Here is a 17,816-nt window from a genome sequence, read left to right as displayed (position 1 = left end):
GAGGCATGGGCCTGCCTCACCTCATTGGGTAGTATGGGAGGCTCCACAGACCTCCCCAAATTGGAAGTGAAATTCCTGTCCAAACAAAAGGAAAACTATCTACTCTAAAACTGCAACTGCTGCTCAAATTGCTGGCAGCCTGGTCTGTAGCACCTGCTTTCCTGAAATCTAGACTGGGAGGACCCCACAGTCACGAGTGGAACTTTCTACTTTGTCCTCAGGCAGGTGCTGTGGTTTAGACTCTTATGGCTCCTTGACCAAGTTACTCAGGTCCTCCCTCAAAGAGGCATTTGCCCATGAAGGGAGATTCACCAGCCAAGGCTTGGAGACCACATCTGCAACCCTTTTCTGAAACCACAGTTGGAGTGGAGGAGTAACCTAGTGGTTAGTGCAGCGGACTTTGATCCTGGGGAACTGGGTTCAATTTCCACTGCAGTTCCTTGTGACTGTGGGCAAGTCACTTAACCCTCCATTGCCCCAGGTACAAAATAAGTACCTGTATATATGTAAACTGCTTTGAATGTAGTTGCAAAACTCCACAGAAAGGCGGTATATCAAGTCCCATTTCCCTTCCCTCTAAGCCACTACTACCAATTACATACCCAGAGCCAAGGCCAAGAGCATATCGTAGATCATGTCCGCTAAGTAAGCCTGCCTGGCGCGTCTCCTGCACCACCGATTGCTGGTGCCACTTCAAGCATGCTTGTGCTACAGAGGAGCTACAGATGGTCACCTGTAGACCAAGGGAATCACCTTAAAGGATTGCTTTAGAGCGTGGCTCAGTTTTCCTGTCAGTAGATCCTTTAAAGAAATATCTGCCTTCCACTGAAAGAGTGGTTTTCTTTGCGACTGCCATCACCAGTGAGTCCACACGTGGTAGCTAGAACTTTTCTTTTTCCTTGGGCAACAAGGGGTACAAGCAGGTCATGGCCCACCCCATTTTCAACCTCATGTCCAGAGTCATCCATTCCACTGAAATCAACTCTTATATATCTGGATGCATGGGGAAGGCCTTAGAGGGGCCCCTAATCATAGAAGTCCCCTGTCCTCCCAAGGAGAAGCTGAAGGGTTCTCGATAGAAAGCATTGTCAATGCCTCAGAGATCAACATGCTCAGCTCTTCCTTGCTAAACAGCCTCAGCACCTTGGGGTTATTCTCCTCCTTAGGAGAAAGATCCTCGTCCTCTAAAGGGTCTCTAACTGAAGGTTCCTCCGAAAGAACTGAAGCCTTATCCAAAACAGATGGAGGAGAATCCCTCTCTGATACAGTGGAGGGATCCAAACGGGATCTCTTGAGAGCTGGAGGAGCGGAGGGGTGTGCCTGTGGTACTCCTGCCTGACTGCCTCAGGCAAGTATGTGTGATGCAGCACTAACACAAACTCAGGTGGAACACGCTCCCAGCCCTCCAGCAAATCAGGCAGTCCAGGAGAAGGAGAAACAGTGCCCTACAACTGCACAGGAAGTCCTTAGGCCATGCTCATGCTCTCTCCATGTGGCAGTAAGATGGCCACCATCCCTACGTCATTTTGAGTGAACTGCGGCTGTTATAGTAGGAGAATCCACAAGCCGTGTACAACCAGAGCAAGATGCTGCCCTGAGAAGCGCTTACCTCCTCTCTCATCTTCCCCAGCTTACAGGAGAAGCAGCGGCCAGACAATTCATGGTAGGCTCTGTAGTGGGAGCACTGACTGACTCAGAAGGAGCTGCCATCACCCCCTGGGAAGGCCGCGTGTCTGACATGGGAATACGCACTGGCCCAGCAGGAGCCCCCTTCTAAGAGGCTGTCGAAACTGCCCTGGGTATCACTCCGGATAGAAAAAACAGAAGGGAGACTTACCAGCCCTGAGCTGCACCAGTCCCTCTCCCTCTAAACACACAGCTGCCTCTACTAAAGGGCAAAGCGGCTTTTCCAGAACTAGCTGTTGAGCCATGCTTCCCAGACTAATGGGAGAAGGACAAGGGCTGAAGACGACAGGACTCTGGAATCTCCAGAGATGACCTCCTAAAAGGAGGCTGCCCAGTAAGCTAAACTGGGAGCCAGTTGACCAACTGGAACAGGAGCAGCCTATCCAGAACTCAGGACTGGAACTATGACAATCCACCTGATAGAGACAGAAAACACTGAGAGCTCAGCTAGCAGGCTAGGGGTTGTATGTTACAGCTCACTCTCTGTTCTCTATCTTCACCTGCTGGTCAATGAATGTGACTAACCCACAAGTTCTGGAATAGTATAAGGACGATATGGAAGATCTGTTCCCATGACTCAACAAGTGATTGTGCCAGCAGCAGAGGAAAGCAAGCACAGCAGCAAACTCTTGCCACTATGAAGGATGAGCCAGGGCTTTTGGTGCCCTTGAGCATAGGTGTTCAGAGCAGAGCTTCCTGGCTCATCCCTTAAATCAGCCCTGGTGAGCATCCAGTTATAGAACTGCCCTTTATATGAACAGCGACGGCTTATCAATCACAGAGGTGGCCATATTTTCATTAACTGTTTGTAAAGAGCTTTGTAATTCTCTGCAGATAAGGAGGGTTCAATTTAAGCAGAAACTCATTACCTTCCTGTTGTAACTGAGCCAAGAAAAAGTGCAAGGTATGTATCTGATATTAGCTCTGGGCCCGTCAGAAGAGAATTCAAGTTAAACCACTGAAAAAAAGAAAACGAAGGGATCAATACCCAGTGCCTAAAACACCTACAGTCCATTGTTACATCATTATTTCTTAAGGCACCATCAGACTCCATTTCATCCATGTCCCAGTCATATATACTATGTGTTCTCAAATTACCCTGAAGCTTGGCTTTTTTCTCCAAAATTTGATGCATTATTTGTGTTTGAGTGTTACTCATGAGCAGACACCCCTGTGCAATGCTGCCAGATGGGGACAAAAATTTAATGAGGCTTGGTAAATGTGGCGAGATGCTTTGTGTGTTCCAGTGTTGTCGATGGTGAACACACCGCAGTAGAGACAGTTAAAAAAGCATAGTTGCTTACCATGCAATCAGACTTATGAGTTGTGTGGGCATTCTACTGGTCAAACTTCCCGTCTCTTTATGTTTTAGTGAGCTTCAAGCTTTGGATAGGCAGGTGGGAGTGTGTGACTGAGGATCCTGTTGTCTACAGAGAACCTTTGTTACAGGGTAAATAACTATGCTTTTTCTCTGTATACAGTGATTGGAGGCAGAGGCAGGCTGAATACAAAACTTTTAATAAGAGAAACTCTTCAAAACACCTTGGCCAAAAGAAGTATTAGTGTTACAGATTTGGTCAATACAATGGTTCTTAACAAATATAAAGTAGTGACTTGAGTGACAAGACACATCTATGCTGGCAAAATGCAAATATGCCACTGTTGTAGCTCTTAACTGATGAGCTGCTACTCGCTCAGGAAAGGTGGTATTAGCTTGTCTATTAAAAAAAAAAAAGAAAAGATATATAGACTTCCAGGTAGACAGACACTCTCTTTCTGACACAATTGCCTTCCTTATTAGGATTGTAAGATAGAAACAGTTCAGATGCTCTTTTGGACAAATTTGTCCTCTGAAGGTAAATATGCAACACTTTTTCTGTATTGGCATTGGCCATGAATAAGAACACTGGAAGAACGACTGGGTGGTTAATGTGAAAATCAAAGCTACTTTGGAAAAAATTTAGGGTGCGTGCAGAGCACCCCCAATTATTGAAAAACTGAGTATGGCTCATAGTAAACGAGTGCTTGCAGTTCACTAATATGGCAAGCCAAGGTGACAGCCACCACGAAGAGAGAGTCTTCCAATATAAGAATTTCTTCAAGGAATCTCAAAGGTTCAAATGGGTGTTTTGTTAGCTGTGATAAGTTTAGATTTCGATACCATGACACAGGAGGTTTTTTTGAATGGTGGCCTTAAGTTCCATAACCCTTTCATTAATCTTGAACATCAGCCGTTGTTGGTTTGTTGTTGATATGTCATATCACACTCAGATGAACTTTCACTGAACTTGTAGCAAGGCCTAAATATGATGAAGATAGGAGATATTGCAAAATTAATGGCACTTCAGGGGTCTTCCTTTCTGGCTGAGCACCATTTAAACACATAAGATCTTTGGTAGAGTCCCTACGTGAAATCAAAATAATAACTTATGGAAACCTCATTTGAACTTAGTTGCTGAGCAAATCAAAAACATTCAACATCCATGCCGACCCGACTAGTGATTGCATATTGGAAAGAAGGATACTCCCTTCTTGCTACATCAGCAATTTCAGAACCAATGATATAGCAATGGAGTCCATCCATTGCCAACATCTGGAGAAATGGGAACCATATTTGCCTCAGCCAATAAGGAGCTGCTACAATCAAACATACTGCATTGAGGTTCACTTTCTGAATTGTTTTCGCTACTAAAGGAACTGGGGGAAATACATATAGAAGACTTTGGGTTTATGAAATTGCAAAAGCATCCACCACTGTGACCTTTGGCTAGGCGACGGTACCAAACATCCAGGTGGCTTGCCTTTTTTCTGTACGAGAATCTGAATCACTCTGCTGTCTAGTGACCACTCCTGAGGATCTAAGCAATGACTCAGAGTTGGCTATAAGATTCTGATCTCCCAAGTTAAACATTTCTTTTATTTTGCAAGATTTTGTAGATGCTCTTTATAAAAAAAATAGAGTGGTTTACAGAATTAAAATACAATTACTGGTGAGAAAAGGCAAGAGGAATGCAGACACTGGCGCAAAACAAAAGGAGGATAAAAGAGATAGCACAATAATTTATAACCAAAAAGGCTTTAGAAGAGACATAAGAGGAAGGAGTAGGGGTATCCAAGCCTCACTATCAAGATCATCAAGTACTGAAGGTCATCTGAAATAACCAGATTAACACCTGCTTTGAATTTCTTATAGGAGTTTTCTTGCCTTAATAAATTGGAAGTGTATTCCGGAACTGAGAAGGAAGGCAGCAAAATGCAGATATAAGTCTACTAACCTGAGTTTAATGTATGAGGGAATAGTTACGAAATGAGCTATGACGATCGAAGCCAGAACCAAATCTAATTTTCTGTGACTCCTGGCATAAGCAACAGGAGCCTGTATCTCTCTACTTGATGATATAAACATAGCTTACTTTGATGTTTGTTCTCACTTGAAAGACCTTGTAGACAATTGAACGGCTGAAGGTGTGCAGTGCATAAAAAAATGATCTGAATTCCAGCTGATTGACGTGTAACCATTTTTTACACATTTGACCAGGCATTTGTGTATGAAGATGTTGTATACGAGTACCCCATCTGATGGTGAACACACTTATAAGGATTACCTATGGCTGAGGGGATGCATATTCTTTCCCCTGAATAGATTGTCTGGATTCTTCCACTAAGGAAAAGCCTGTTTAAATTGGCTGGACACTGTGCTGTGTGACAATGATTATAAATGTTTGAGTCCATTGAAGTTTCAACTGCCACTGTGTGCCTCTTGTATATATAATGGCTAATGGGATTAGAAGTTGCTATCCTGCTTATAATCGAACGAGAAAAACGCCCAAGTTCCGACCTAAATCGGGAGATGGACGTTTATCTCACAAAAACGAATAACGCGGTATAATCGAAAGCCAAACTTGGGACGTTTCAACTGCACTCCATCGCAGAAGCGTACAAAGTTGACGGGGGCGTGTCGAAGGCGGAACTGGGGCATGGTTATCACCCCAAACAGAGATGGGCGCCTTTGCCGATAATGGAAAAAAGTATGCGTATGTAGCTAGAATTTAGGGCACTTTTCCTGGACCCTGTTTTTTCACGAATAAGGCCCCAAAAAGTGCCCTAAATGACCAGATTACCACCAGAGGGAATCGGGGGTGACCTACCCTGACTCCCCAGTGGTCACTAACCCCCTCCCACCACCAAAAATGATGTTTCACAACTTTTTATTTTCACCCTCAATGTCATACCCACCTCCCTGGCAGCAGTATGCAGGTCCCTGGAGCAGTTGTTAGGGGGTGCAGTGGACTTCAGGCAGGTGGACCCAGGCCCATCCCCCCCTACCTGTTACAATTGTGCTGCTTAATGCTTAGTCGTCCAACCCCCCCCCCTCAAACCCACTGTACCCACATGTAGGTGCCCCCCTTCACCCCTTAGGGCTATAGTAATGGTGTAGACATGTGGGCAGTGGGTTTTTGAGGGGGATTTGGGGGGCTCAACACACAAGGAAGGGTGCTATGCACCTGGGACTCTTTACCTTTTTTTTGTTTTTGTAAAAGTGCCCCCTAGGGTGCCCGGTTGGTGTCCTGGCATGTGAGGGGGTCCAGTACACTACGAATCCTGGCCCCTCCCACGAACAAATGCCTTGGATTTATTCGTTTTTGAGCTGGGCGCTTTCATTTTCCATTATCACTGAAAAACAAACGCCCAGCTCACAATTGTCGAATAAAACATGGACATCTATTTTTTTTCGAAAATACGGAGATAAACGCCCATGGAGATAGATGTTTTCGTTCGATTATGCCCCTCCACGTGGCCCAGTAGCTTCAATACTTGTCTTGTTGACATGGTAAGTAACTGAAAGGAGCTTTTTGGCTAATGCAATTATAGCTTCGATTTTTGCTGTGGGAAGAATACTTTCACTGAAGGAATTTGCCCTATGAATTCCAATGATTGTATCAGTATTAGGTGTGACTTTGGAAAACTGATGACAAACCCCATTGGTCTGCAATACTTGCATTGTTTCCTTAGGTAAGCAGATATGCTGCTGCTACAACCACTACACATTTTGTGAACATCCATGGAGCTGTCAAGAAACCAAATGAAAGGACTTTGTGCTGATAGTGTCAGCCTAGGACTTGGAAGTACAAGAAACATCTGATTTGGGTGGACTGAAACATGGGTATAGGCATCCTTCAAGCCTAAGGAAGCCAGCCACGCATTCTTTTGCAGAAGAAGCAGAAGAGATCCTAGAAAATTCATTCTCAATGTCTCCTTGACAATGAACTTGTTTAATTCTCAAAGGTGTCCTGATTTCTTGAGAATCAGGAGGTCTTTGGAATAGAAACCTTGATTCTTCTCTTCTTGAGGCACTTCTACAGCATTAGAGAGAAACCCTGATTGGATTTCTTATTACATAATCTCATCCTGAGCTTTTGAAAGTGGATGAAATTTGGAAATCTGGTCTAGAGGAATGGGTTGTAGGTGTAATAATTCAGAAATAAGGTTAACATTCCTCCCACAGGAATTTTGGTAGATGGGCCATAGTCAAAAGTTCAGCACAAGACTTGGGCTGAAGTCTGAATTGTCAATTATCTGTGATTTATTTTTCTCTCTTGCTCTTTATTGGTTGGTGTGCTGCAGGGTTATTTGAGACCATTATCTATTATAAGGGTATGAGTAAGGAGGACATCTCCTGTAGGACTGATATTGAATCTTATAAGATGTCGATGGGCAATCAATTTTATCCGCTGCTAGCCTATGAATTGTGGCTCAGTGTTCATTGTATATGGGGCATCTGCTAGCCTGTCATGAACATCTTTTCTCAAGCTAGGCATTTTTTTGCCAGTGCTATCACAGCCCACACTGGAGCAGTATCATAAGATGATCTAATTAGGTACTTCCCCAATTAAAGATTTACAACAAATTCTGTAGGAAACAAAGTCTTCTCTTGCAGACTTGAAGGTGATCCCAATAACGTCTTATCTACTGTTGCCAACATAAAAAGGACAATTCTATAACTAGGTGCCTGCAGTTAGGTACCCCTTTGTGAATGTATATGTGCATTAGTGCCCTAAGCGCAATTCTATAAGGTGTGCATAACTGCTATAGCCTGCAAATGTAAGGTGGGTGTACACATGAGTATAGGAGGGGCATGGGTGGGGCTCCCAGGTACAGGTATAACTTGCAGAATACTGTACATTATGTGCACCCCTGCCACATTTAGCTGCCCACACTTATGTCAGCAATATGGTCAGTGTAACTGTGGGCATCTAAATGTAAGACGTGCTGATACCAGGTTATGCTAGTATTCTATAGTGGAATCCTGGCACCTAGATTTCATTATAGATGTTCCTAGTGCAGCATGTCTAGCAGGAGGTATATACTTATAGAACTGACACTATACTATACCAAATGAAACTGGTGAGCAGCTATCTGGGCAGATAGCATGTAATTTGAAACAATTCGAGGCCAATCATGCCCTGGGATCTTTCCATGGAGAAATGCTGGAGTGTGATCTAGAATATTTTTTCTACTTGACAGCAGATTCAACCACCACTGATTTGTGGGGCAGCTGTGGTCTACCATGGTCCATTGCTGATAGGATTTTGTACTTTGTTTCTATCCATTTTGATGTAGGTTTTACCGACACAGAATTTTAATTCCAGATGGATTCTATGCACTGAAGTGAATCTACAACCTTGGGCACTTGGAGAAATTATATCTTACCTGATAATTTTCTTTCCTTTAATCCCAACAAATCAGTCTAGACTAGTGGGATTGTTGTATATGCTGACCAGCAGTTGGAGACAGATAAATAAAATAGTTCCTGTGATTTTCCCCTTTAAGGGCTTCATGTAGGGTACAATGGTATTTCAACTGACAAAGCAATGTAGTACCTTCACCAGAGGAAATATTACCAAGCATGTAGCAAGTACATCGCCAGTCAATTCCTATAAGCCTGACAGGACAGGAGACCCACAAGGCAGGGCGTTGCAGCCATACTCTTGATTGTGCTCTAGGGAAGCAATGATGACAATAATCCTGCTGGATGAAAATCTCAGGACAGTGAAGAAATCCTTGTAGAAGGACAAAGAGGTAGCTGAAGGTAGGTTTTACTGGCAGCCCTCTAAATAACCCTTAAGCAAAAACAGTGGAACACAGTAAAAGATGCGAAAGGGCATCTGGACTAATCTGCTGGCATTAAATGAAAGGAAAGAAAATTATCATTAGGTAAGACATAATTTTTCCTTCCTTTTCATCCCACAGAACAGTCCAGGCTAGTGTACCCCATAAGGGTTGAATTCAATGCCTGTAACCACAAAAGCTGTAGCCCAAAGTAGAGGGAAGAGTGTGCTTTAGAGAAACAAAAGTAAAGTGAAAGAAATAATGCTTAAAAAAAACAGATACAGATACTGTGAAGAAGCAAATTCCCTCTCCAAGGAAAAAAAAAAAGAGTAGTCAACCATAGAAACACTTCTGGAGAACATTGATTATTCTCAAGAGAATGAACAATCTCAGCTAATCCCCGAGAATGGAGATACCAATGAATACTCCAAAATCAATTTGTAAATGATAGGGTTCTAAAACCTACAAAGGGAGCAGCCAGCAGAATGATTAAAGGCCTCCAAACCAATGAGGAGACAGTAAAAGTATATACTGCAGATGGTTGTTGACTTAGAACTTAACCTGAGAGCGAGAAAAGTGAGGTGAAAATGAGCAGTACACCTATTACCATACTTGTCAATCAGAGAATGAGGTGTACAGAAATGAAAGATTTTATGCAGGAATAGGAAGCCCTGACGAACCACATAAGTATCTGCTTAGTGGACCAACCCTATCTGCAACCAGACCCATGAAGCTACCAAGTTGAATAAATCTGTACTCCCCCTGAGGGCTCCACAGCCAGGTCTCGTTATATGGAAGCCATCATTTGAGGTCCGAGATCCGAAGTCTGCCCCATCCAAACATTGATGTAGAGGTGCTTCTGCATAATAATCATAAAAGTTCTGAAGTGCTGCAGCACACTGTAGGATATTTGTCTGTGTTGTGACCATCACCATGAAGGTATGCCCTGTAGGTCCTCAAATCTGTGCACTGTAATGGTCACCCAGAACCTAGCTGAATTGAGATCCGTTATCAAGGAGAACTCTACTCAGAGGCAACTATGATCGTGATGGCAAAGAGCCTAGGAATGTCATGAGCGGCTCTGATCACTCTCCTACCAGAAAATCTTCTGTAACGTATGATGCCCGCATTACGGAAGGATTATGCAAGGTTTCGAATGATTGAGAAACCAAAACAACACATCTCTATGGAACATGTGCCATAGATCTGAATGCATACTCCTCCTTGCTCCAGGAGGTCCCAATTCCTCTAGAGAGCCTCTGAGAAGGCTGAACCGGGACTGTACCCAGCATGAGAGAAGCATGGATCGTCCAGGCTCCTGCCACAATACTGTGATTCCAGGTTGAAACCTCAGGTGCAGAAGATTCTGAGGCAGCAGCTGAATGGACTGAGATGAGAAGGAAGAATAGGACAATTGCACTAGATCTAGCTCAGACATCTGTGCAACCAGTAGGAGATATGTTTATGCCATCCAACTGTGAAGGAATAAGACAAGAAGGCCAAGTGTACCACTCAAACCACAGGAACACAGATTCTGGACAGAGTCATAGCAACTGAGAATGTGGAAGTCTAAAAGCCAATAAACAGGAGATAGGGATTTGGCATGTGTTTTGCAGGCAACAACTGGTGATCTAATATGCAGGATCAACTGATCCCAGGATTTCTTAGACATGCAAACCAAAGCCAATCTCAAAGGTCCCGCTGAACAAAATAGCGGGAATTAGCTAGAAGAAGCATACCACAAAGTCCCAATGATCTGAAGAAGAGGGACGACCCGACCCAGCTGCCACATTTCTCACCTCAGAGTTACTTAGACAGTGAAAGGTGGGCAGAGAAAAGAAAATGACTGGTGAACCACGAGGTCCCTGGCTGTACTAATATAAAAATTAGGCCAGATTTACATGACCTACCATGAGAGAGGGAACTGCCTGAAATCACAGGAAGTTTGGCAAAGAGAAAGAGAATGCACTGTCACATCTGAATTCCTGCCTACCCTTAGGTCCGGTGAATATACTAGCCAGCATTCTGAAGATGCACAACACATGTACAGTGTGAGATGGTTGCAGACTTCTCAAACTACTGTATCCTTTCCCAAGAAAAAGAGCTATGATGGACCCTCTATAGAAGTAACACCTTCCAAGAGAAGCCATCTCGCCAGCCGTACAGCAGAAAAGAGAATGGAAGGCAGGAAGGAAAGAACTTATGCTCTGTCAATTACATGATGATTTTATTATAGGGTTCTTTTGAGTATTCATTTACTTTATTGGCCTCCAGGCAACTGGGCCTTAATTCAGGCTCAGTTTTTAGATTTCATTTCTCAGTATTCAACTATGTTTACACACTTAATACTGGGAGATTTAAATTTACATTTAAATGACAGTTCTGACTTAACAGCTAGAAATATGTTTTATTATTATTAGGAAATTATGCACTTATAGGTTAGTAAGATAGAACAGACATATGAAAAGGGACATGCGCTTGACTTTATTGCTTCATTTACTAAACAAGATATTTTTCAAATGATATCTAAAATTACTTGGTCTCCAGTGTCTTGCTCCGACCACTATTTAGCTGAATTTACGTTATATCTCCCTTATCAATGAAGAAAAATTGTTGAAAAAAATCTCAGGTTAATCAGATGAGAAGACCTGTTTTGGACACAAGTAGAATCCCAATGGGATAGGTGTAATTCTAATTCAGACGATATGTTGTCTGATTGGAATTATTAAATACCAGATGCATTAATGCAACATCTGAAAATCCTAGAAAACATAAAAGAAACCTCTGCTCCATGGTTTTCAAAAGAGCTTCAATCGATTAAAAGACAATGTCACCAGTTTGAAAGGACCTGGATAAACACAAGACATCCTAGTGCTAGATTATGTTGGAGAAACCAGGTTTAAATTTATAAAGTTGCTGTATCAGAAGCTAAAAAAAAGCATATTTTGGGGAAATTGGGATTGATAAACCAGATTAAACATTTTTTTTTTTTTTATTAATCTCACACAAGTGTCCATAGATGCAGCTCTTTCAGAGTCAATATAACTGTCAGCAGCTGACTTGTTGAGATATTTTATTGAAAAGGTCAGTCTTATTAGACACCTACTTCCCAGTCTTTTCTTTCAGTTACATGCAATTGATTTATCCAGATGTGAAAATCCAAATGGTTTACCAGTTGAGCAAATTTGGTCTTCCTTATTCATTGGTTAGGGAGGAAATTGTATTTTTAATATTGAAAAAATTGTCACATAAATCATGTCTACTGGACATTTGTCCCTCTTATCTGCTGTGTGATATTCAAATTGAACGGGTTAATTGGTTAACTGTTGTACCCCCCTTTTACTAAGCCACAGTAGGAGCTGTTGGTACGGTAATGCCCCCCCCCCCCCCCACCCAAAAAAAAAAAAAAAAAGAGTAGAGCAAAATCTCAGGGAGCAGACTTAACTATTGTACTGAATTTTCACCCAGTATTTATTTAATACATTTTTATCCCGCACTTTCCCACTAAAAGCAGGTTCAATGCGGCTTACATAGTATTAGGTTATACAGAATTTTGTTAGATAAGGTAAGAAATTAAATATAACATAGGAATAGCATGGATGGGTCGGTAGAGATAGGCGATAGGGGCGTAGTGATAGAATGGATGGGTTGGTAGGGATAGGTGATGTGGGGGATGATGTGGGAGATATGGTCTGGGTCAATGTCGTTGTTTCTTCGGTGTTCTTTAGGCAGATGGGTTCATAAGTTTAATCAGGGTCTTTAGGGTAGGCTTGCTTGAATAAATGGGTTTTTAATGCTTTCCTGAAAGGTAAATGGTCATGGATTGATCAGATATGTCTAGGGAGGGCATTCCAGTGTTGGCTGCCCAGGAAGGAGAAATTGGATCCATGATAAGTTTTGTACTTGAGACCTTTTACAGTTGGTTAGTGCAGGTTGAGGTAATTTCGCGAGGATACAGACATGTTTCTTGCTGGGAGTAGCCAGTATACCTTGGATGGTGAAATTATTGGAGACTATAGTAGTATATAAAAAGTTACATCTTATCTGGAGTCTTCTCGTTGCTTACATGATTCTCAGTTTGGAATTTGGGCAATGCATAGTACTGAATCTCTATTATTGACTTTGGCATCGAAAGTTAAGTGGCTGTTGAGTCATGGCACTCAATCTGTTCTACTTCAGTTTGATACATTAGGTGCATTTGATACAGTTGGCCACAATATACTTTTGATTAAATTGAGTTTGGTTCCTCTGGAGAAGTTTAGAAATGTTTAGAGGGTCTCCTAAAAATAGGCAATATTGTGTTAAGAAAAACAATTCTTTCATTTAGTTGGAGTCTGAAATATGGTGTTCCACAGGGTTTACCACTATCCGATTTTACATTTATTTATAGGTAATCAATAGAAATAAAATAAAACATGGAAAAGAAAATAAGATAACTTTTTTATTGGACATAACTTAATACATTTCTTGATTAGCTTTCTTTGTCAGATCGGAAATAAGCAAACGTGATAGATGACAGTATAAATAAGTGAAACATCAAAGCATTTCAGTGACAGTCTAACAGGATGGGGGTGAATAGGTGAGAGGAGGGTGACAAACAGAGCAATACAAGTGTATGGTTTATAATGGGCTAGAAAACCCAGATCTTTGTTTAAGTCCTGTCTGTTGGGTGTCAAAATATTCAATCATTCTTACTTCAAAGGTCTTACGTTCCTGTATTGTTTTAAAGTTACCTTTCAGGATTCTTACTATGAAATCACTGGTACAGTGTTCTGGTTTTGTAAAGTGGTGCCCCACAGGGGTGGAATCCTGGCTGGCACTGGCATTCTTCATGTGATGTCTATGTAAATTAATTCTTGTCTTTAGCATCTGGCTTGTTTCTCCAATATAGCATCCTTCGTTACATTTTTTTACACTGAATGATGTATACCACATTGGAAGATGAGCATGTAAATGATTCCTTTATGTTGAATATTTTTCCTTTGTAAATGACTGTGGGGTCCTGTGAAATGTTTTGGCATAGCTTGCAGCTGGATATATTGCAAGGATGTGTGCCATTCTCTTCTTTTTGAGTCTGTGTTAGGAGTTTACTTCTGATTAGCTTGTGTCTTAAGTTGGGTGGCTGTCGGAAAGCAAGCACTAGTGGGGATAGGAATATCTCTTTCAGTAATTCATCCTCCTGGAGTAGAGGCTGAAGATCTTGTATGATTTTTCTTAATTTTCCAGCTCTGGGTTGTATGTCACTATAAGAGGGATTCTGTCTGTAGCTTTTTTTTTCTTTGTACTGTAGTAGATTTTCCCTAGGTGTTCTTATCGGTTTAATATAGCCAACAGAAAAGATACAATATCAAAACAAAGCATCCATCATCCAAGTTCTCTCATAACCCATTGAACCAGCCACAGCCCCCTAACACCATCCCTATCTATTCTTATCCCCCCCACCCAACATAGCTACAACAAATACTCTATGCAATATATACCTGTCGTCATTTACTACGAGACAACTAACCCCCAAAACAATGAAGAAAAACTCAATATATAAGCATCCCTTCTTCCTCTTCCTTCCCACCCATCTAAGTAGTAAATTTAAAACAAAAAGGAGAAAATACTTCTTCACTCAACATGTAATTAAACTCTGGAATTCACTGCCAGAGAATGTGGTAAAAACAGTTAGCTTAGCAGGGTTTTAAAAAGTTTGGATAATTCCTAAAAGAAAACTCCATAAGCCATTATTAAGATGGATTTAGGAAAATCCACTGCTTATTTCTAGGATAAGCAACATAAAATGTTTTACTGTTCTGGGATCTTGCCAGGTATTTATGACCTGGACTGGCAACTGTTGGAAACAGGGTATTAGGCTTGATGGACCTTCAGGGGCCCTTTTACTAAGCCATATAGGCGTCTACGTGTGCCCAACGTGTGTCAATTTGGAGTTACCAACCGGCTACCGTGTGGCCCTTCATTTTTTATGCGCGTCTGCTACGTATGCTGGAAATTAATTTTTATTTTCTGGTGCGCAGAAGAAACCGGACAGTAATCATCATTCTATGTGCATAGACGATTACCGCACAGTTAACGCGTGAGATCTTACCACTAAGTCAATGGTTGGCAGTAAGGTCTCAGGTCCAAAATGTACACATGCCAATTTTTATTTTGCCGCACGTCCATTTGTGGTAAAAATGTTTAAAAAGTAGGTTTTTTTACAGGCGCACTGAAAAAAGGATTTGCGCGCGCCCAAAACACATGCCTACATTAGCGCAGTGCATTTTTCAGCGCACCTTAGTAAAAGGACCCCTTAAATCTGCCCCACTATGGCAACACTTATGTTCTTATGAGGAAGTTGAGAAGAGTTTGTAGTTACATACAGTTAGACAATTTTAGATTAGTAGTTCAATTGATAATCTTAATTTACACTATTGAAACATTTGGACACTTCTAAAACTATACAGAAAAAATTGCAAACGTTGCAAAATGTAGCACTTTGACTATTCTTTGGTTTGAAAAAGCCGACAGGATAATTCCATTTTTTTTTACTACTACATTGGCTTCCAGTGGAGGCAAGAATACTTCATAAATTGTATTCTTGGATACTTGTATGGTAAAATCCCTCAGTGCATGTTACAACTTATTTGTAGACCAAAGGATTAACTCTTTACTCTTGAATGATCCAGTATCTATATCATTTCCTCAACCCAAGGATATTCATTCACAGAATCTATTTTTAATTCTAGTTCCTTACCAAGCTGCAAAACGTTGGTCTAGTTTGCCTAAAGAAATCAGATTTTTAACTAATTACATGGTATTTATAAAAGCAATCAAAACATATCTATTACATAAATATGTGCTTCTAAGTTAGTGACATCTTTAGTATCTTATTCAATTATACTGTATGGTGGATTTTAAAATGTTAAAGATTATTGTTTTTATGGAAATTTTTGCTTGGATGTCTCAGCATTTTTTAAACATTAATCCTGACAAAACTAATGTTCTATGGGTAAGGTCTAAGAAAGTTTTGCAATTCCCGGGAGTTGGACAGCAGTTGACCTCAAATCTGGATGCAGTACGGCTTCATGATTCTGATGAATTTATAAGATATGAAATAAAACTTTTGGGAGTCTGGTTGGATTGTGGCCCCACCATGGAAACTCGTATCATTTGGTTCAAAAGATTTTGTTTAAACTAAAATTGATATGTAGAATAAAATATTTTTTTGGAAACGCTGTCACTTGCAGATTATTATTCAGGCAGTTATACTTCCCTTGACTACTGTAATGTTTGTTTACTGGGTGTGCCAGTTAAGCAATTACAAAGACTTGAGGTTTTGCAAAATGTGTCTGCTAAACTGATTTTGAATGGTAGTAAATATGACCCTGCAACTCCATTTTTGCGTGAGTTACATTTCTTACTCATACGGGCAAGGATTAAGTCCTGGGTACTCAGTTGATATGATTACTATATATCGACTATCTTGAAGCTTGTGGTCCTCAGAGGAGCTGTTGCTGGCTCCTCCTTCTTGTACATGTAGCCAGTTGATTAGCACTAAAAACAGAACGTTATTTCGAAAACTCCAGGACGGTTTGCCGTTTAATTTAAGAAATACTTCACATTATGTATGTTTTAGGAAAGTTATAAAAACATGGCTGTTTCAGAAATATTTGTAAGTTTACTGTGTTACTGATTGAGGAACTGTTAATTTGTCTTGAATTGTAATTGTCTTGCTGTAACCCGCTTTGAACTTGATGGTTAAGCGGGATACAAATGTTGATAATACATTTTAAAATTAAATTTAGTTCTACAAACAATTAAAACACATTTACTTTGAAATATGTGCTTTCAGGAGAGGGATATTTTAATATTTTACTTGATGTCAGTATGGTAGACTTCATAATCATAATTTTGGAATATAAATCTGTAATTATCCTAGATTAAATGATCTAGCTTCTCTTTTTTTGTAATCTGCTTTGAATCTTCATTGCCAAATAGTGGAATATAAAAGCTATAACTAAGTCAACATATACAACCCCCTCCGTCAATACTTGTATGCTAACTGTTAAGGCGTGAAGAATTACATACAGTGCTTTAAATGGGCACATGGAATCATTTATAGACAGCAAATTATGAACAGCACTTTCTAATGGATTTATATACTGAGAAAATCTGGGATAGCTTGTCTCTTAGGTCCTTCTTAGATAGTATAGCTTTGAAAACCCCCATACACGCCTTTATTCTTAATAGACTACTGTAATTCCTGATTAGCAGGTGTCCCTCTCCGTCACTTGGGCCACCTCCAGCTCTTGCAAAATATGGCTATCAAACTCCTATACAGAGAGCCAGAGATCATGCTCAACATGCCCTGGCTTAGGAGTCAGGTTCATTCCTGTTATGGTACGCACAAAACTAACCCAATTGGAGAAATTGTCCCCAAGTGCTTGGACTATGTTATGCAATTGTTAATAGATCAGTACCTGGCTGCCAGTTATAAGAAAAATGAAATTTAAGATACTGATGCTAACACACTGTAGACTCTCTCCTCAGGCGTTCCTATTTACCTGGACTCTGTTCTCAATTTTGTGCTCCAACACATTTCCTGAAGTCTGTTCAAGGAAACTTTTAAAGTATTCCCTCCCATTGAGTTCTAAGATTTGACCACTCACGCCACACTGCTCTTTCTGCTTCACCCCTACTTTATAGACAGTCTTACTGGTTGACTTTGAATGAATGGGAATTGAGGCCTAGTTATTTGAACAATGATTAATATGGATGTATTGTCTCTATGTTCTTCCCTCCCTTTTGCCTCCACTAATTGTACTTTATATCTCTGGTATTTAAACTGTCATGCAATCACTTCTCCCCTCCTTCATATGGTGTTAAAACGGTAATGTATTTCTATTGTGTTTTTATGTGCTATCTGGCTCTGACCCAGACTGTAACCCACTTTGATGGACAATATACCAAAGAAAAAAAAGATATTAGAATCACAAAGAAGAATCTTCAAATAGACAGTCTTACATTCTATTGCA

General features: G+C 40.8%; 1 protein-coding gene across 1 annotated transcript in view; it reads right to left on the bottom strand.

Moving 5' to 3' along the window:
• The window catches only part of ATXN3 (ataxin 3), a 60,383-nt gene that overhangs the window by 17,074 nt on the left and 25,493 nt on the right, over window positions 1-17,816 (bottom strand). Inside the window, 2 exon segments of the mRNA XM_030214208.1 lie at window positions 2,556-2,580; window positions 2,582-2,644. Coding sequence (XP_030070068.1) covers window positions 2,556-2,580; window positions 2,582-2,644 — 88 coding nt within the window.

Source organism: Microcaecilia unicolor, chromosome 9 (assembly GCF_901765095.1).
Source record: "Microcaecilia unicolor chromosome 9, aMicUni1.1, whole genome shotgun sequence".
NCBI lineage: Eukaryota > Metazoa > Chordata > Amphibia > Gymnophiona > Siphonopidae > Microcaecilia > Microcaecilia unicolor.
This window is presented reverse-complemented; position numbering and strand designations above follow the sequence as displayed.